This window comes from Oncorhynchus masou, chromosome 28 (assembly GCF_036934945.1).
Source record: "Oncorhynchus masou masou isolate Uvic2021 chromosome 28, UVic_Omas_1.1, whole genome shotgun sequence".
NCBI classification, from domain to species: Eukaryota; Metazoa; Chordata; class Actinopteri; order Salmoniformes; family Salmonidae; genus Oncorhynchus; species Oncorhynchus masou.
Genome location: NC_088239.1, coordinates 63,812,857 through 63,835,130, shown reverse-complemented (window position 1 = coordinate 63,835,130; position 22,274 = coordinate 63,812,857). Strand labels below are relative to the sequence as shown.

Genomic DNA, 22,274 nt, shown 5'->3' with positions numbered 1-22,274 from the left:
CGAGCAGGCCTCATACCATTCCTAAAACCTCCTAAATGTAGTTTATCAGGGTTGCAGCGTTCTGCTATGGGAGGCTCAATCTGGTATGCGACACTTACACATATTATTCTACCAGCTCTGCGTTCAAGTTTGTTCTGCTCTGCCTTGTCAAAAGACTGGGGGAAACTTGCAGAGGGATAAGAAAATGAGAGAAGGAGAAATGTGTTGTGTTGCCATTTGAAGATCCTCAGAACTGTAACTTTCATGTTGTTGCTGCAGCATCTCAGTCTTTGCACCTTGTTCTTAACTGAGCTTGAAGTATGTTGTGCTCTCAGTACATGAGAGTTTAGGGAATATAGATAGAGGTGGTTATTGAAGAACCATGGAGATTTTCGAGAATGGGAAGTGGAGAACATGGAAGGTACAGCGGAGGAGAGATTAGAACATGGAAGGTACAGCGGAGGAGAGAATAGAACATGGAAGGTACAGCGGAGGAGAGATTAGAACATGGAAGGTAAAGCGGAGGACAGATTAGAACATGGAAGGTACAGCAGAGGAGATATTAGAACATGGAAGGTACAGCGGAGGAGAGATTGGAACATGGAAGGTACAGCGGAGGAGAGATTAGAACATGGAAGGTACAGCAGAGGAGATATTAGAACATGGAAGGTACAGCGGAGGAGAGATTGGAACATGGAAGGTACAGCGGAGGAGAGATTAGAACATGGAAGGTACAGCGGAGGAGATATTAGAACATGGAAGGTACAGCGGAGGAGATATTAGAACATGGAAGGTAAAGCGGAGGAGATATTAGAACATGGAAGGTACAGCAGAGGAGATATTAAAACATGGAAGGTACAGCGGAGGAGATATTAGAACATGGAAGGTAAAGCGGAGAAGAGATTAGAACATGGAAGGTACTTTATTTAATCTTTATTTAACTAGGCAAGTCAGTTAAGAACAAATTCTTATTTTCAATGACAGCGGGTTAACTGCCTGTTCAGGGGCAGAACGACAGATTTGTACCTTGTCAGCTCGGGCATTTGAACTTGCAACCTTGCGGTTTCTAGTCCAATGCTCTAACCACTAGGCTACCCCTCCCTCATTGGAGGAGAGATTAAAACATGGAAGGTACAGAGGAGGAGAGATAAAAAACATAAAAGATACAGTGGGTGAAAGATTAAAACATGGAAGGTACAGCGGAGGAGAGATTAGAACATGGAAGGCACAGAGGAAGAGAGATTATAACATTGAAGGTACAGCAGAGGAGAGATTAGAACATGAAAGGGGAATGTTCATCTTGGCGACGTTCCATAATCTTTTAATCAGTGGCCTGCTATCATCTCCGTGTGTGTATCCCTAGATATTTGCTTAGGGAATCACACATGTAGTGTGTGTACACAGATAGATGTCAGCACACAGACACACATACGCACTGAAACATTAACCTCTTGCCGCAGAAAGAGATGACAACACAGTGGGTTTAGTGGGTTCGCTGCAGATAACTCTTTCATGGGAAGTGTTGCAGCGCGACTGTCAACCTCAGTCAGACTCGCACTTCATGTTTCCTTTGGCCTGGTTACCTATAAGGCAGAACCGCACGCAACATCAAGGTTGAGCCTTGATGCTAATCATGTACACAGTGGAAATAAAATGCCACCTAGATGGTATAAGACACAGAACCATGCATAGGCTCGCACGCACGCACGCACACACACACACACACACACACACACACACACACACACACACACACACACACACACACACACACACACACACACACACACACACACACACACACACACACACACACACACACACACACACCTTTAATGCACTCTCAATGCACTCACCTTTATTGAATATTCATGTCTGTTGCTTGGTTTGAAACCTGTACTAAGCTTTGCATGAAAGCACAAGTCTATAAGCACACAATTTGTTTGAAAACGAACTGGATTTTCTGGAAACCTGATTTGCTGTGGCTAAACTACAGGACTGTTTTGCTATCACAGACTGGAACATGTTCCGGGATTCTTCCGATGGCATTGAGGAGTACACCACATCAGTCTCTGGCTTTATCAATAAGCGCATCGAGGACGTCGTCCCCACAGAGACTGTACGTACATACCCCAACCAGAAGCCATGGATTAAAGGCAACATTCGCATTGAGCTAAAGGGTAGAGCTGCTGCTTTCAAGGTGCGGGATTCTATCCCGGAAGCTTACAAGAAATCTCGCTATGCCCTGCGACGAACCATCAAACAGAAAAAAGTGTCAATACAGGGCTAAGATTGAATCATACTACACCGGCTCCGACGCTCATTTTATGTGGCAGGGCTTGCAAATTATTACAGACTACAAAGGGAAGCACAGCCACGAGCTGCCCAGTGACGCGAGCTGCCCAGTGACACGAGCCTACCAGACGAGTCAATCACTTCTATGCTGAGGCAAGCAACACTGAGGCATTCCTTAGAGCATCAGCTGTTCCGGACGACTGTGTGATCATGCAACCTGCCTAAATGACTACAGACCCGTAGCAACTCACAACCGTCGCCATGAAGTGCTTTGAAAGGTTGGTAATGGCTCACATCAACACCATTATCCCATTATCCCATTATCCCAGAAACCCTAGACCCACTCCAATTTGCATACCGCCCCAACAGATCCACAGATGATGCAATCTCTATTGCACTCCACACTGCCCATTCCCACCTGGACAAAAGGAACACTTATGTGAGAATGCTATTCATTGACTACAGCTTAGCTCAACACCCTAGTACCCTCAAAGCTCATCACTAACTTAAGGATCCTGGGACTAAACACCTCCCTCTGGAACTAGATCCTGGACTTCCTGATGGGCCGCCCCCAGGTGCTGAGGGTAGGTAGCAACACATCTGCCACGCTGATCCTCAACACTGTGCGTGCTCAGTCCCCTCCTCTACTCCCTGTTCACTCAGTTTGCAGACGACACAACAGCGGTGAGCCTGATCACTGACAACGATGAGACAGTCTATAGGGAGGAGGTCAGAGACCTGGCCGACTGGTGCCAGAATAAGAACCTATCCCTCAACGTAACCAAGACGAGGAGATGATTGTGGACTACAGAAAAAGGAGGACCGAGCACGCCCCCATTCTCATCGACAGGGCTGTAGTGGAGCAGGTTGAGAGCTTCAAGTTCCTTGGTGTCCACATCAACAACAAACTAGAATGGTCCAAACACACCGAGACAGTCGTGAAGCACGGGAAAGCCTATTCCCCCCTCAGGAAACCAAAAAGATTTGGCATGGGTCCTGAGATCCTCAAAGTTCTACAGCTGCAACATCGAGAGCATCCTGACTGGTTGCATCACTGCCTGGTACGGCAATTGCTCTGCCTCTGACCGCAAGGCACTACAGAGGGTAGTGCGTACGGCCCAGTAAATCACTGGGGCAAAGCTGCCTGCCATCCAGGACTTCTACACCAGGCGGTGTCAGAGGAAGGCCCTAAAAATTGTCAAAGACCCCAGCCATAGACTGTTCTCTCTACTACCGCATGGCAAGCGGTACCGGAGTGCCAAGTCTAGGACAAAAAGGCTTCTCAACAGTTTTTACCCTCAAGCCATAAGACTCCTGAACAGGTAATCAAATGGCTACCCGGACTATTTGCATTGTGTGCCCCCCAACCCCTCTTTTTACGCTGCTGCTACTCTGTTTATCACATATGCACAGTCACTATACATTCATGTACACACTACCTCAATTGGGCCGACCAACCAGTGCTCCCGCTCGGTGGCTAACCGGGCTATCTGTATTGTGTCTGCCACCCACCACCCGCCAACCCCTCTTTTACGCTACTGCTACTCTCTGTTCATCATATATGCATAGTCACTTTAACCATATCTACATGTACATACTACCTCAATCAGGCTGACTATCCGGTGTCTGTATGTAGCCTCGCCACTTCTATAGCCTCGCTACTGTATATAGCCTGTATTTTTACTGCTGTTTTATTTCTTTACTTACAATACCTATTGTTCACCTAATAACATTTTTTTACAATTGGTTAGAGCCTGTAAGTAAGCATTTCACTGTAAGGTCAACACCTGTTGTATTCGGCGCGCGTGACAAATAATAAACTTTGATTTGATTTGATTTAAAGATACAGAGATTTCTGTCCATGTGCAGGATTTGGACGTAACTGCTGCCCACACCGCTGCCATTTCCCCCACCTTGATGGGCGATGAACGCATTTCTCTGGTGCAGCCTACAAACTTTATGTTGTACACAAAGTACATGGTAGACACGTTCTAACTACTGCATTCCATGCTTTCAATAGGTTATTAAGCATAAGCACAATTTCATTTTAGTTTTTCAGGAGGGGAGTTATGACCAACATATTTTTTACAAATTCGCAGATAGTTTTTTTGTTGCCACAGAGCAAAACTCAAGTGGGGAGTTACATGAAGCTATCTACAGTAGGCAGCATATCAAATAAAAGCAGGACACTGACAGCGATTACAAATTAGCGATTACAAATTTGGTCCTGGCATTTTATCCACACCACACCACATTACTGTGCTCCCCAGTGACTCATGCACAGGAGCAGGGCACACACTTTCAATATAGGAATCATGAGGATAATTTCCTTTCCCGTTTGACAAAATCATGGTTTGAGCCACCCAAAATCGGACGTTTTGAGTGATGTGACAATGTAGGATGTGCTCTTTCTATATTTATAGGCACCATTTTTACGATCCATGATATTGGCTGTCTAACTGGTGACAGAGTCGAAACAGGTCTCTTTGTTGATGTTTGACTTTGAATGTGAGTTTGTGTTAACTCAGTTCAGCCTATCAGAAAACGGGGGCCGGCCGTTGCCCAATGATCAGCCAAGGACTCATTATAGATTAGTATAACAGAGAAATTGTGCAAAAATCGTCGGCCATTTCACCTTTTCATTTTCTTATTTTTATATTAAACATGTATTTTTGTGGGTGTCAATTTCGGCAAGCCCACCTAGGCTGTTATGGTGACCATATTACTCTAATCGCCGCTTACTTTGCTTGTTTGATGGTTCATCTAAGGGCATAGCAGGATTTCATATAACCGTCAGGATTAGTGTCCTGCTCCTTGAAAGCAGCAGCTCTAGCCTTTAGCTCGATGCGGATGTTGCCTGTAATCCATGGCTTCTGGTTGGGATATGTACGTACGGTCAATGAGGGGACGATGTTGTCGATGCACTTACTGATGAAGCCGATGACTGAGGTGGTATACTCCTAAATGTCATTGGATGAATCCTGGAACATATTCCAGTCTGTGCTAGCAAAACAGTCCTGTAGCGTAGTATTCGTGTCATCTGAACACTTCCGTATTGAGCGAGTCACTGGTACTTTCTGCTTTAGTTTTTGCTTGTAAGCAGGAATCAGGAGGATAGAATTATGGTCAGATTTGCCAAATGAAGGGCGGGGGAAAGCTTTGTATGCATCTCTGTGTGTGGAGTAAAGGTGGTCTAGAGTTTTTTTTCCTCTGGTTGCACATGTGACAAACTGATTTAAGTTTGCCTGCATTGAAGTCCCCGGCCACTAGGAGCGCCGCTTCTGGATGAGCATTTTCTTGTTTGCTTATGGCCTTATAGAGTTTGTTGACTGTGGTCTTAGTGCCAGCATTGGTCTGGTGGCAAATAGACGGCTACGAATAATATAGATTATAGCTCTCTTGGTAGATTGTGTGGTCTACAGCTTATCGTAAGGTACTCTACACCTCAGGTGAGCAATACCTCGAGACTTCTTTAATATTAGACATTGCGCACCAGCTGTTATTGACAAATAGACGCACACCACCACCCCTCGTCTTACCAGACGTAGCTTCTTCTCTGTTCTGCCAGTGCATGGAAAATCCTGCCAGCTCTATATTATCGGTGTTGTCGTTCAGCCACGACTCGGTGAAACATAAGATATTACAGTTTTTAATGTCCCGTTTGTAGGATAATCATAATCGTAGGTCATCACTTTTATTTTCCAATGATTGCACGTTAGCCAGTAGGGATGGACGTCAGTGCGAGTTTACTCGCTTGTGTAACGGATTTCCCCCTCTTCGTCTGAGGAGGAGTAAGGATCGGACCGGATAATGCAGCGTGGTAAGTGTCCATATTGATTTATTCAAAAACACAACTGAACACTGGAACATGAATTATACAAATCCGAAACAGTACAGTGTGGCCCAAACACTCACACGGAAACAAACACCCACAAACCAAAAGTGAAACCCAGGCTACCAAAGTATGATTCTCAATCAGAGACAACTAACGACACCTGCCTCTGATTGAGAACCATACGAGGCCGAACACAAAAACCAACATAGAAAAACAAACAGACTGCCCACCCCAACTCACTCCCTGACCATACTAAAACAAAGAATAAAATAACAGAACTATGGTCAGAATGTGACAGCTTGACTATGGTGAAGCATACAGTTAACGTCGGAAGTTTACATACACTTAGGTTGGAGTCATTAAAACTCGGTTTTCAACCACTCCACAAATTTCGTGTTAACAAACTCTAATTTTTGCAAGTCGGTTAGGACATGTACTTTGTGCATGACACAAGTCATTTCCCCCCCAAAAATGTACAGACAGATTATTTAACTTATAATTCACTGTATCACAATTCCAGTGGGTCAGAAGTTTACATACACTAAGTTGACTGTGCCTTTAAACAGCTTGGAAAATTCCAGAGAATTATGTCATGGCTTTAGAAGCTTCTGATAGGCTAATTGACATCATTGAAGTCAATTGGAGGTGTACCTGTGGATGTATTTAAAGGCCTACCTTCAAACTCATTGCCTCTTTGCTAGACATCATGGGAAAATCAAAAGAAATCAGCCAAGACCTCAGAAACAAATGTGTAGACTTCCACAAGTTTGGTTCATCCTTAGGAGATATTTTGAAATGCCTGAAGGTACCACGTTCATCTGTACAAACAATAGTATGCAAGTATAAACACCACGGGACCACGCAGCCGTCATACCACTCAGGAAGGAGACGCGTTTTGTCTCCTAGAGATGAATGTACTTTGGTGCGAAAAGTGCAAATCAATCTCAGAACAGCAGCAAAGGACCTTGTGAAGATGCTGGAGGAAACGAGTACAAAAGTATCTATATCCACAGTGAAACAAGTCCTATATCGACATAACCTGAAAGGCCGCTTAGCAAGGAAGAAGCCACTGCTCATAAACCACCATAAACTGCACATGGGGACAAAGATCATACTTTTTGGAGAAATGTCCTGTGGCCTGATGAAACACAAATAGAACTGTTTGGCCATAATGACCATCGTTATGTTTGGAGGAAAAAGTGGGATGCTTGCAAGCCGAAGAACCGTGAAGCAAGGGGGGAGGGCAGCAATCATTTTGTGGGGGTGCTTTAATGCAGGAGGGACTGGTGCACTTCACAAAATAGATGTCATCATGAGGGAGGAATATTACGTGGATATATTGAAGCAACATCTCAAGACATCAGTCAGGAAGTTAAAGCTTGCTCGCAAATGGGTCTTCCAAATGGACAATGACCCCAAGCATACTTCCAAAGTTGTGGCAAAATTGCTTAAGGACAACAAAGTCAAGGTATTGGAGTGGCCATTACAAAGCCCTGACCTTAATCGTATAGAAAATATGTGGGAAGAACTGAAAAAGCGTGTGCGAGCAAAGAGGCCTACAAACCTGACTCAGTTACACCAGCTCTGTCAGGAGGAATGGGCCAAAATTCATACAACTTTTTGCGCGAAGCTTGTGGAAGGTTAAGTTAAACAATTTATCGGCAATGCTACCAAATACTAATTAAGTGCATGTAAACTTCTGACCCACTGGGAATGTGAAATAAAAGCTGAAAATAGTAATTCTCTCTACTATTATTCTGACATTTCACATCCTTAAAATAAAGTGGTGATCCTAACTGACCTAAAACAGGGAATTTGTACTGGGATTAAAGTCAGGAATCCTGAAAACTGAGTTTAAATGTATTTTGCTAAGGTGTATGTAAATTTCCGACTTCAACTGTACTACAGCTTGCATAACACATGTTGTGTTATATCCTCTCAACTATGACATTCATCATTGTGTGCATATAATGCATCATGAAAACATTTAGTACAGGGACTCCATCAGGTTGGCGATCACTGAGTCCCCTTGGGACTCTCTGTGTGTTCATAACTACTCTCTTTCATCCCCATTAGAAGTTAGGAGAAAACAGATGCAAGCACATTTATATGTCAATATAGAATCATATTACGTTCTCCCAGGAGACACATGCATGCATCTCTCTGCTTTCTATCCTGTCATGAGCTTCACATGTCAGAGCTCAGCTGCACTGGTGAAACAACTTTAGCATTCGTGCTGGTGTTGTTTGGCTCCTGCTCCATTTGATTCACAGCTTACTGCACTAACCACCACAGCCTTCCCCGAGGGCCAGGCCTGCCTCTCAGACACACTTTAACAGCCATTAGTGAGCTGCCGCTACACAACTGCTACCTGAGTGTATTGCACGCGCGTGTGTAGGCCTGATTGAGTGTATTGTTCCATCATAACCTTTGCTGTCATGCTTCAGTGCACTATTAATATATACAGTGTTGTCTGGAATTATTGACACCCTTGATAAAGATGAGCAAAAATGACTGTATAAAATAATCAATTGAACTACTGAGCTATATTGTATGCTAACATTTTGGGGGAAATTATATAATTTTATACTAATACAACTGCTCACAATTGCTCTTGATTTTGTGGCCAATTAACCACATCTTTGTGGTTGGGATTATTGTCTTGCTGGAAGATCCACTTGCGGGCAAGTTTCAGCCTCCTGGCAGAGGCAACCAGGTTTTCAACTGTATCATGAACTTTACCCAGTATAAGGATATTTTAACCAAAAACCTGGTTCTCTGCCAGGAGGCTGAAGCTTGGCCACAAATTGGATCTTCCAGCAAGACAATAACCCCAAGCACACATCAAAATTCACAAATAAATGGTTAATTGGCCATGACAATGGTTAATTTGGCAATGGCAATCTCAGTGTCCGGACTTGAAACCCATTGAAAACCTGTGGTTTTAATTGAGGCCAGTCCATAAACTCAAAGGATTATGTATGGATGAATGGTCTCGTGGTCTGAGGTACTGCATCTCAATGCTAGAGGCGTCACTCCAGACACTGGTTAGATTCCAGGTTGTATCACAACTGGCCGTGATTGGGAGTCCCATAGGGCGGTGCACAATTGGCTCAGCGTCATCCGGGTTTGGGTTTGGCCAGGGTAGGCCGTCATTGTAAATAAGAATTTGTTCTTAACTGACTTACCTAGTTAAATAAACATTTTATACAAAATAAAAGATCCCTCCTAATGTGTTCTCCAACTCATAAAACATTTCAGAAAAAGGCTCAGTGCCGTTATCCTCACAAGGTGATGTATTGAAAACAGGGGTGTCAATAACTTTGACCCCTACCTAAAATATTAATTGTTGAACAAAATCTCTTTCTCTGAGCAATTGTATTAGTATAAAATAATAACATTTCCCCATTTGTTGAAGCATACAGTATAGCTCATTATTTAAAATATTTATTTGATAGTCATTTTTGTTCATCTCTATCAAGGGTGTCAATAATTCTGGACCCCACTGTATGCCAGTGTGCTGCCAGTGACATTCTACAGAGGCTGTCTATAACCTGAGACATATACACAGACAGAGCCAATGTCAGATACAGTAGACACACAGCACAACGTCCAGATAACTCTCAGTAAATCTCTGATCGCATCCAGAGAAATCCTTCCTTACAGCTCTGTGAGCCTCACAGCAATTTCTATGTCCAGACTGCAAAGCCACACGTCCATGCAGGGAAGTGGACTTCTCCACTGGCCTTTACGCTCAACCAATCCATAGACGAGCCTTGGGCCGTCCACTAGAACACCAGCTTTCCATTTGGAGAGATTAGGCCACTTTGTTCAGTGGAGCAAGCGAGTGACAAGAAAAAGAAAGACAAAGAGAGAAAGAGATAGAAAGAGCAAGGGGGGTGGGGGGGTGGGATGGAGTAGACAGTGGATAGGTGGGAGACACCACTTCCAATCTACTGTAAGTAAGCTTGAGATCCAGACATGAACACCAAGCCTTGAGTGTGTCTGCTGATTTTTCTGGGAAAGAAAATGTAATTGCATGTGCTCCAAAAAGATACTCCTGCTGAGTTTACAGATTTCATCTCACACAAACACAGTGTTGTCTAATCCATGTATGTGCCGATAGATTCACTATCCACGGGTCATCTAGCAAAGTCGAGCAAAGTTTATAACAAGAAAAGAGTCAATCTGAGGTATATTTTTTGTGTTTGCTGTTTCTACTTTGAAGTTTAGATTAACAGAGTACTTGTGGATCAAGCCAGCTATTGGATGATCTGAGTTTGTGTGTGTCAAATGGCCACACAGAGATGATAAAAAGAGTGGCCGCATTTAGAATAATTAACGTCAGTTGTCGGAACTGTTGATATCTGTTGATAGCAGAGCAGAGTTAGATGTGTTAGGAGAATAACGATCTGACTACTGGCTCCAGAACAGAACATTGAACAGAACATTGAAGTTTGACTACCCAAGGAGACAGTCTGAACTTCTGTAACTGTCTGTCTTAGTGGCTCTGAGAGAGGGGGTATGGCATGTGTGTTAAAATACACACTGAGGTGTCGTAACAGAGTTGACAGGTTCTAGCTCGCTCTCCCAAAAAAGAAATGCCTTCTGTGAACTATCACTCACACTTGACTTTTTCCCCCCTTACTTGCACTGATAGCTACTTTGAGGAAAATGTACTTACTATGACTGTGATATATGGCTGTCCCACATAGCTATTTTAGGATGAATGCACTAACTGAGAGTCGCTCTGGAAAGCGTCTGCTAAATTACTAAAATGTCAAATGTAAGAGTCAGTCATCTAATATTTAACATGTACTCTTCATGATTACAAAAAGGACAAGGAGCCTCCAATTTACAGTTACAGTTTACATTTAGCAGTTCATTACTTATGACACACACACACACATGCACACATGCACAGGTACTAAGGATGTAACACAGGTACTAAGGATGCAACGCAGGTACTAGGGATGTAACACAGGTACTAGGGATGCAACGAAGGTACTAGGGATGTAACACAGGTACTAAGGATGTAACACAGGTACTCGGGATATAACACAGGTACTAAGGATGTATGGCATGTACTAAGGATGTAACACAGACACTAAGGATATAACACAGGTACTAAGGATGTATGGCATGTACTAAGGATGTAACAAAGACACTAAGGATATAACACAGGTACTAAGGATGAAACGCATGAACTAAGGATGTAACACAGGTACTAGGGATGTAACACAGGTACTGAGGATGTTACACGGGTACTAAGGATGTAACACAGGTACTAAGGATGTTACACGGGTACTAAGGATATAACACAGGTACTAAGGATGTAACGCATGAAGTAAAGATGTAACACAGATACTAAGGATATAACACAGGTACTAAGGATTTAACAAAGATCCTAAGGATATAACACAGATACTAAGGATATAACACAGGTACTAAGGATGTAACGCATGAACTAAGGATGTAACACAGATACTAAGGATATAACACAGGTACTAAGGATGTAACACAGATACTAAGGATATAACACAGGTACTAAGGATGTAACGCATGAACCAAGAATGTAACACAGATACTAAGGATATAACACAGGTACTAAGGATGTAACACAGGTACTAAGGATGTAACACAGGTACTAGGGATGTAACACAGGCACTAAGGATGTAACACAGGTACTAAGGATGTAACACAGGTACTAAGGATGTAACACAGGTACTAAGGATATAACACAGGTACTAAGGATGTTACACAGGTACTAAGGATGTAACACAGGTACTAGGGATGTAACACAGGTACTAAGGATGTAACACAGGTACTAAGGATGTAACACAGGTACTAGGGATGCAACGCAGGTACTAGGGAAGTAACACAGGTACTAGGGATGCAACACAGGTACTAGGGATGTAACACAGGTACTAAGGATGTAACACAGGTACTCGGGATATAACACAGGTACTAAGGATGTATGGCATGTACTAAGGATGTAACACAGATACTAAGGATATAACACAGGTACTAAGGATGTAACGCATGTACTAGGGATGCAACGCAGGTACTAAGGATGTTACACAGGCACTAAGGATGTAACACAGGTACTAGGGATGAAACACAGGTACTAAGGATATAACGCAGGTACTAGGGATATAACACAGGTACTAAGGATGTAACGCAGGTACTAAGGATTTAACGCAGGTACTAAGGATGTAACACAGGTACTAGAGATGTAACACAGGTACTAAGGATGTAACACAGGTACTAGAGATGTAACACAGGTACTAAGGATGTAACACAGGTATTAAAGATGTAACACAGGTACTAAGGATGTAACACATGCACAAGGGATGTAAAACAGTACTAAGGATATAACACAGGTACTAGGGATGTAACACAGGTACTAAGGATGTAACACAGGTACTAGGGATGTAACACAGGTACTAGGGATGTAACACGGGTACTAGGGATGTAACACAGGTACTAGGGAAGTAACACAGGTACTAAGGATGTAACGCAGGTACTAAAGATGTAACACAGGTACTAAGGATGTTACACAGGTACTAGGGATATAACACAGGTACTAAGGATGTAACGCATGTACTAGGGATGCAACGCAGGTACTAAGGATGTAACGCAGGTACTAGGGATGTAACACAGGTACGAAGGATGTAACGCATGTACTAAGGATGTAACACAGGTACTAAGGATATAACACAGGTACTAAGGATTTAACAAAGATCCTAAGGATATAACACAGGTACTAAGGATGTAACACAGATACTAAGGATATAACACAGGTACTAAGGATGTAACGCATGAACTAAGGATGTAACACAGATACTAAGGATATAACACAGGTACTAAGGATGTAACACAGATACTAGGGATATAACACAGGTACTAAGGATTTAACAAAGATCCTAAGGATATAACACAGGTACTAAGGATGTAACACAGATACTAAGGATATAACACAGGTACTAAGGATGTAACACAGATACTAGGGATATAACACAGGTACTAAGGATGTAACACATATACTAAGGATATAACACAGGTACTAAGGATGTAACGCATGAACTAAGGATGTAACACAGATACTAAGGATATAACACAGGTACTAAGGATGTAACGCATGAACTAAGGATGTAACACAGGTACTAAGGATGTAACGCATGAACTAAGGATGTAACACAGATACTAAGGATATAACACAGGTACTAAGGATGTAACACAGATACTAAGGATATAACACAGGTACTAAGGATGTAACACATGAACTAAGGATGTAACACAGATACTAAGGATGTAACACATGAACTAAGGATGTAACACAGGTACTAAGGATGTAACGCATGAACTAAGGATGTAACACAGGTACTAAGGATGTAACGCATGAACTAAGGATGTAACACAGATACTAAGGATATAACACAGATACTAAGGATGTAACACAGATACTAAGGATATAACACAGATACTAAGGATGTAACACATGAACTAAGGATGTAACACAGATACTAAGGATGTAACACAGATACTAAGGATGTAACACAGGTACGAAGGATGTAACGCATGTGCTAGGGATGCAATGCAGGTACTAAGGATGTAACACAGGTACTAAGGATGTAACACAGGTACTAGGGATGTAACACAGGTACTAGGGATGTAACACGGGTACTAGGGATGTAACACAGGTACTAGGGAAGTAACACAGGTACTAAGGATGTAACGCAGGTACTAAAGATGTAACACAGGTACTAAGGATGTTACACAGGTACTAGGGATGTAACACAGGTACTAAGGATGTAACGCAGGTACTAAGGATGTAACACAGGTACTAAGGATGTAACACAGGTACTAAGGATGTAACACAGGTACTAAGGATGTAACACATGTACTAGGGATGTAACACAGGTACTAAGGATGTAACGCAGGTTCTAGGGATATAACACAGGTACTAAGGATGTAACACAGGTACTAAGGATGTAACACAGGTACTAAGGATGTAACACAGGTACTAAGGATGTAACACATGTACTAGGGATGTAACACAGGTACTAAGGATGTAACGCAGGTTCTAGGGATATAACACAGGTACTAAGGATGTAACACAGGTACTAGGGATATAACACTGGTAATAAGGATGTAACACAAGTACTAGGGATATAACACAGGTACTAAGGATGTAACGCAGGTACTAAGGATTTAACGCAGGTACTAAGGATGTGACACAGGTACTAGGGATGAAACACAGGTACTAAGGATGTAACACAGGTTTTAAAGATGTACATGTAGTAGGGATGTAATGCAGGTAGTAGGGATGTAAACTCAGGTACTAGGATTGTAACACAGGTACTAGGGATGTAACACAGGTACTAGGGATGTAACACATGTACTAAGGATGTAACACAGGTAGTAGGGATGTAATAATTCACCAAATGATTCATCATTAGGTTTAGTCTGTCTGGGAGTAAGACATCCTGGTCCGTGACGGGGCTGGTTTTCTGTTTGTAATCCGTGATTGACTTTAGACCCTGCCACATACCTCTTGTGTCTGAGCCGTTGAATTGCGACTCTACTTTGTCTTTATACTGACGCTTAGCTTGTTTGATTGCCTTACGGGGGGAATAGCTACACTGTTTGTATTCGGTCATGTTTCCGGTCACCTTGCCCTGGTTAAAAGCAGTGGTTCGCGCTTTCAGTTAAGTGCGAATGCTGCCATCAATCCACGGTTTCTGGTTTGGGAATGTTTTAATAGTTGCTGTGGGTACGACATCGCCGATGCTCTTGCTAATGATCTCGCTCACCGAATCAGCATATTCCTCAATGTTGTTGTTTGACGCAATGCGGAACATATCCCAATCCACGTGATCGAAGCAATCTTGAAGCGTGGAATCAGATTGGTCGGACCAGCGTTGAACAGACCTGAGCGGGGGAGCTTCCTGTTTTAGTCTCTGTGTATAGGCAGGGAGCAACAAAATGGAGTTGTGGTCAGCTTTTCAGAAAGGAGGTTGGGGGAGGGCCTTATATGCGTCGCGGAAGTTAGAATAACAATTGATCCAGGGTTTTACCAGCCCTGGTTGCACAATCGATATGCTGACAGAATTTAGGGAGTCTTGTTTTCAGATTAGCCTTGTTAAAATCAACCCCAGCTGCAATGAATGCAGCCTCAGGATTTGTGGTTTCCAGTTTACATAGAGTCAAATAAAGTTTGTTCAGGGCCTTCGATGTGTCTGCTTGGGGGGGAATATATGCAGCTGTGATTATAATCGAAGAGGAATTCTAAGTCAGGTGAACAGAAGGACTTGAGTTCCTGTATGTTGTTATGATCACACCACGTCTTGTTAATCATAAGGCATACCCCCCTGCCCCTCTTCTTACCAGAAAGATGCTTGTTTCTGTTGGAGCGATGCATGAAGAAACCAGCTGGCTGTACCGTCTCCGATCCATGTTTCCTTGAAGCAAAGAACGTTACAGTCTCTTATGTCTCTCTGGAATGCTACCTTTGCTCCGATTTCATCAACCTTGTTGTTAAGAGACTGGACTTTGGCAAGTAGTATGCTCGGGAGCGGTGTGCGATGTGCCCGTCTCCGGAGCCTGACCAGAAGACCGCTTCATCTGCCCATTTTACGGCGTCGTTGTTTTGGTTTGCCGGCTGGGATCTGATCCATTGTCTTGGGTGGTGGGCAAAACAGAGGATCCGCTTTGGGAAGTCGTATTCCTGGTCGTAATGATGGTGAGTTGACGTTGCTCTTATATCCAGTAGTTCCTCCCGACTGTACGTAATAAAACCTAAGATTACCTGGGGTACCAATGTAAGAAATAACACGTAAAAAAAAAAATACTGCATAGTTTCCTAGGAACGCGAAGAGCGGCGGCCATCTCTGTCAGCGCCGGAAGTATAAGTAGGTTAGTATTGTGGAGTATTACTTTTTTTGCAGTATTACTTTAGTGCCTTATTGCAAACAGGATGCATGTTTTGGAATATTTTTGTTCTTGTTTATCCATTCTCAATTTTCTCATATCACAGCCATTAAACTCTGTAACTGTTTTAAAGTCGCCATTGGCCTCATGGTGAAATCCCTGAGCGATTTCCTTCCTTTCTGGCAACTGAGTTAGATAAGACGCCTGTATCTTCGTAGTGACTGGGTATATTGACACACCATCCAAAGCATAATTAATAACTTCATCATGCTCAAAGGGATATTCAATGTCTGCTTTTTTTATTTTGACCCATCTACCAATAGGTGCCCAAGTTTGCGAGGCATTGGAAAACCTCCCTGGTCTTTGTGGTTTAATCTGTGTTTTAAATTATCTGCTCGACTGAGGGACCTTACAGATAATTGTGTGGGGGACAGAGATGAGGTAGTCATTCAAAAATCTGGTTAAACACTATTACTGCACACAGAGTGAGTATATGCAATTTATTATGTGACTTGTTAAACACACACACACAGTTTTGTATTGCTATCCTGCTGGGGACCAAATAATTGGTTACCATCTAAAATCCTATTTTCCTTAACTCCAAAACCTAAATCTAACCCTAACCTTAACCCTAAACGTAACCTAATCCCAAAATCTAACCCTAAAATGAACCCTAATCCTAACTCCTAAACCTAACCATAACCCCTAACCCTAACCCCTATGCCTAAAATAAAATGTTCCTCCTGGGGACCGGCAAAATGTCCCCACTTGTCTGAATTTTCCTTGTTTTACTATCCTTGTGATTACCCACAAGGATTGTTAAACACACACACACACACAGCTCAGATAGATCCAGCTCAGATAGATCCAGCTCAGAGAGGACCAGCTCATCAGTAGCAGATTTTAATTTAGATTGTAGAATGGATGCGTTTATGCAACAAATGTTATTGCATATCGAACCGAATCGCATCGATTCTTTCTTCTAATCAAACCAAATTGCGCTGAATAGTTTCAAACTAAAACGTACTGTTCCTGTATCGTATCGGAGCCCATGTATCTTGATACGAATCGAAACGGGAAAGATGCACATCCCTAGAAGGTATACACACATATACACACACATCAGAGACATGAAGGAGCCAGATGGGAAGGTAACTGGACAAAAGCACACACCAGACAATACAGATTTAGAGATGGAAGGAGCTCGATTGTAACTGTGTGGAACAAAATTGCCACATGGTGAGGCAATAATATTTTAAGGGTTGGACTTAAGCTTGGGAACAGTCAATAAACTGCATTTTAACCCTTGTTTTATCACTCCAAATGAAATGATAGACTATGGGGAGATTGGGAAGAAAAACACAGTGTTTCTGTGTGTGTATGTTTGTGTGTGTGAATACATATTTGTGTGTGTATGTGTGTAAGCATGTGAATGTACAGTATATGTGCTTGTGTGGGTAGGTGCATAAAAGTGTCTGCATTCATGTGCATGAGTTTCTATGTCACATCAGTGTGTGTCCCACCTGTGCCCTCGTCCGTGTGTTCCTGAGACTGGTGCTGGCTCTGGTGGACCCACTCCCCATTGCACTTGAAGAAGATCTGCAGGGCTGGCCTGGCCCGGCACTTGAGCTTGATGGGGTTGCTCTTGACGATATAGGCATCATCGGGCTCCTGCAGGAAGTGGGGGAGGGTCCCTGATGTACCATGCTGCAGAGCATCACTCCTGGAACCTGGAGACAAGGAACATGACATTAGACTAGAGTATAGACTAGATAGAGTAGTGTAGAGTACAGTATAATAGAGTAGATTAAAGTAGAGTACAGTAGAATAGAGTAGAGGGGAGTAGGGTAGTGTAAAGTAGAGTTGAGTAAAGTAGGTTAGGGTGAAGTAGACTAGAGTAGGTTAGAGTAAAGTAGAATATTAGTAACGTTGCACAAATATCGATAATACAGTAACCCAAACACCTCAAAAGTGTCTCAAAAGTACATCCATAACAAAACATTTGCAACAATGTCTAATGAATCAGGAAAGTGTGTGAGATGATGACACCCAACTCAGACTCACATTTCCATAGAAAACACTCCAACAATAGCCGCTGCTCTACCACCTCAACATGATGACAGTCTACACCTCATTGACACTCTTTGATCTTTCAAAAGGCAAGTCCTTCACAATCTGTTCATTTCAGAGAGCGATTTGGTAACAATAATTAACTGCAATAATTCCTATGTCTGACTCAAACAATAATCAGGTGTGTGTATGTGTGTGTAATATATGTGTAGCAGGTGTAATTATACTCTGACTAATCTCCCGCTTCGCTTTTCTCCTGTAACCTCTCTTGTACTTTATGTGTGAGATAGAGCTCTGCATCGGGTTGGATACCCACGGTTACCGCGGGTGAGCCGCAAAAAACTCAGCTGGTGGGTGAAATTAAAACATTCGGCTCGCAGTTTATAACAATTACATTGCGGGTCGGAAACATTTTAAATCAAGATAATAATGCATTCTGTTGTGTTGCATTGTGTTGTGAATTCCATTCTGTGAGCGTTGAGGCAGACATACGTCTACCAGTAACGCACGTATTGAGAGTGTGTGGAGCAGGGAACCTTCTAGGTCTGTGACGGTCATGGAATTTTGGATGACGGTAATTGGCCAGCCAAATGAAGGCTGTCACTGTAATAACTGTTCCAATCTCTCCGCTCCCGACTGCCTGTGCTGCCATAGAAATAGATTGAATAGAACAGTCGTCCCCATTCAAGTCAATGATGGCATAATGGGTGGACTGCCGGCCATTGCGAGCGTACCCATAGGAGCAAAACAGGAAGTAAAATATGCGCTAAAATATGTGCTGTGATTTGTTGATTCAACTCAACTCAATCACAAAAAATACATTCCATTGCATGAGCCACATTCTCTGGTCTGATGAAACCAAGATTGAACTATTTGGCCTGAATGCCAAGCGCCACGTCTGGAGGAAACCTGGCACCATCCCAACGGTGAAGCATGGTGGTTGCAGCATCATGCTGTGGAGATGTTTTTCAGCGGCAGGAACACTAGCCAGGATCGAAGGAAAGATGAACGGAGCAAAGTACAGAGAGATCATTGAAGAAAACCTGCTCCAGAGTGCTCAGAACTTTAGACTAGGTTGAAGGTTCACCTTCCAACAGAACAATGACCCTAAGCACACAGCCAAGACAATGCAGGTGTGGCTTTGGGACAAGTCTCTAAATGTCCTTGCATGGCCCAGCCAGAGCCTGGACTTGAACCCAATCGAACATCTCTGGAGAGACCTGAAAATAGCTGTGCAGCGATGCTCCCCATCCAACCTGACAGAGCTTGAGAGGATCTGCAGAGAAGAATGGGAGAAACTCCCCAAATACAGGTGTGCCAAGCTTGTAGCGTCATACCCAAGAAGACTCAAGGCTGTAATCGCTACCAAAGGTGCTTCAACAAAGTACTGAGTAAAGGGTCTGAATAACTATGCAAAAAGTTCTAAAATCTGTTTTTGCTTTGTCATTATGTATTGTGTGTAGATTGATGAGGACAAAATCTATTTAGTCCATTTTAGAATAAGGCTGTAATGTAACAAAATGTGGAAAAAGTCAAGGGTTCTGAATACTTTCTGAATGCACTGTATGTCTGTGATCGAGGGGTATGTCTCTTTATAAGTAGTGGGGTGCACTCTCCAGCTCCAGGATTTTAGCTACCCGATTTTCTCTCCAACATCTAATCCATCTCCTCCCTACAGAAGCTTTCTTGCAGGAGGAAGACTCCTGATTGAAAGGAAAAGATAAATTACTGTGTATGTGATGGACTGGCTGTGTGTGTGTGCTGCATGTATGTGTCCGTGTGTGTATTTGATGTTCTAATTTGTGTGTGTGCGTTTGATATTCTGACTGTGTGTGTGTTCTGGCTGTGAAAAGCACAGCCCTCACTGGCGTCTACCTCCCTCTTCCCCATAGTGCTACGCTCTTTCTCTCTCCCTGGTTCATGGAACTGAACAAAGAGACATCCTTTTAATTTAGAAATGACTACCCCGGGCTACTGTAGCTACTTGCTCTTTTCTGGAATGCTCCATTTTGTTGGTGTGTGGCGAGGTGACATGCATTATTTGTGTTTGAATAGCAACAAAACACATATGCCAGCACACATCCACACACTGACAGAGAGATATACAGAAACATAGACGTGCACTGCACACAAATGCACACACGGACAGACGGATGCATGTATATATATATATATATATATATATATATATATATATATATATATATATATATATGTCTCAGTACCAAGCCATTGTGCTGTTGCTCTGCTACCTTACAATCCTGTTACAGCTGCTATTCTTCTGTAATTTGCTCGCTAGAGCATCACTTGGTAAGAATAAGTACTTATTATTGGGATTGTGTAATCTGATCCTATATCTGTGGTAAGGGTCAGCGTCTGAAAGACAGGCTATTTGGCAAGGTTTTGGCCCTTTAACTGCTGATGTTATGGCTCTCCCATCTGCCATACTGACAGTGATTATCTAGGGTCATCTGATTCATGTGGCCAGTGTGTGTGTGTGTGTGAGGGCTAAAAGAGAAGACAATCCACCTCGCTGACAGGATAGACCGCCGCTACGCTGTGTTTCCACGGTGATCTACGACCGATGGGCCATCCGGGCAACAGCGCGCAGGGTCCGCAGAGATACATCCCAGCATGGGAGGGGGGGGGGACAAGATGTCACGGGGGATCACCAGTGGCGACACGTCATTCAGGGCCGGTGGGGCAGAGCATAAAATGTTGCCTGTTTGGCATGTTATTTTGGCATTAATAAGAGTAACTTATCAGTGTGCAAACAATGTGAAAAAAATATAATTGAGTTAATAAAGCTGCATACAAACATTGTCTCTTTTTTGCTTTCTTGACTAAGGTAGCTCCGAAATGCAGGTATTTCAGCCTAGCTCTATACAGAGTGTTGGGGTTGGTAATGTTCTATAGTTGTGCCAATCAGTGTTCTGTCACTCATGGGGACACTACTTTACCAGTAAATCTAACGGGAGAGCTCAAAAATTCAAGCCCCTTGGGTGCTGCCATAGATTTACATTAGAAGTGCCCATCCAATAATGCTCAAGGTCATTGGCCACGGATAAAATTATGTAAAATCACGTTATATCTACCGTAGCTTTGATTGGACTGATCATGTCAACATCATACTTTAAAAATCTTAGCTAGTAAGCTGGAGAAGCAGCCATCAATCACGTTGACAATCTACTGCCAAATACTTTTCAATTAATGTCATATGAAGAGAAATTATCGATAAAATGTATGGGTTCTCATCGGCCATTGGACATAAACATTACACAACAAAATGGACATTTCAAATTCAACAATGAGTGGTTTGGAAGGAATCAATGGCAAGCTGCAAGCGTTGCAAAGCAATCACGAGCCTGCTATTCAGTGAAGTGGGTGTGTGGTCCAAGTCTGGGTTTAAGGGTCTCTTTTCAAAGCTTAAAAGGTCAAACATTCACATGCAGAAAAGGTTGAATACATTTGCCATGCTGTCAATCCATCATGATTTCTGCCGCATTCAAAACAGCTGGAAACTCGGAACTGGGATATCTCAGACTTCAGTGAGTTTAAGACAACTGGAACTTGGAAAAAAACTAGCTCCGACTCGGAAAATACTTTTTGAACGGTCATCCAACGCGGAATTCCAACTCGGAAACTTTAAATCAGCGACTCTCAACTAGTACAGTGGTTCCTCCTTTAAAAATTGTGAGCTTACACTGTGGACTTAGAGGTACCCAGCGTCACGGCTTCATTACTCCAGAACACCACAAGGGGGAGTTAGAGCACTCATTATGCATTTGTGTCCCAATGTTTATATATGACCAATCATATCGAGTCGTTCCAATGACGAATTTGACACGAGCCACCCACCCTTTGTGACTTTCTTCAGCAAAGATGGCTGACAAAACATTACGGTGGAAGCAAATGTAAGCAATTATGACATCATAGCGAGCCAAGCAAAACATTGAGAGGAATATGTTAGTTAATGAAAAGACAAACGATTGTGCATATTTTTTTGTCAAAGGTAATTTACAAAAATTGCTATTTAGCAAGTTAGCTGACTAGCTAACATTAGCCAGCTAGCTAGCTGGTGTTATGGCATGAGTATGACATTGTAATTTGTGTTGTTTAATGTTTTAGGGACTCCTGAGAAAACCAGCAAACCAGGCTGTCG

General features: G+C 42.7%; 1 protein-coding gene across 1 annotated transcript in view; it reads right to left on the bottom strand.

Moving 5' to 3' along the window:
• Positions 1 to 22,274, bottom strand: part of LOC135518053 (netrin receptor UNC5D-like) — a 331,784-nt gene that overhangs the window by 79,193 nt on the left and 230,317 nt on the right. The window contains exon 2 of the mRNA XM_064942889.1: positions 17,566 to 17,772. Coding sequence (XP_064798961.1) covers positions 17,566 to 17,772 — 207 coding nt within the window. The remainder of the gene's footprint in view (positions 1 to 17,565; positions 17,773 to 22,274) is intronic.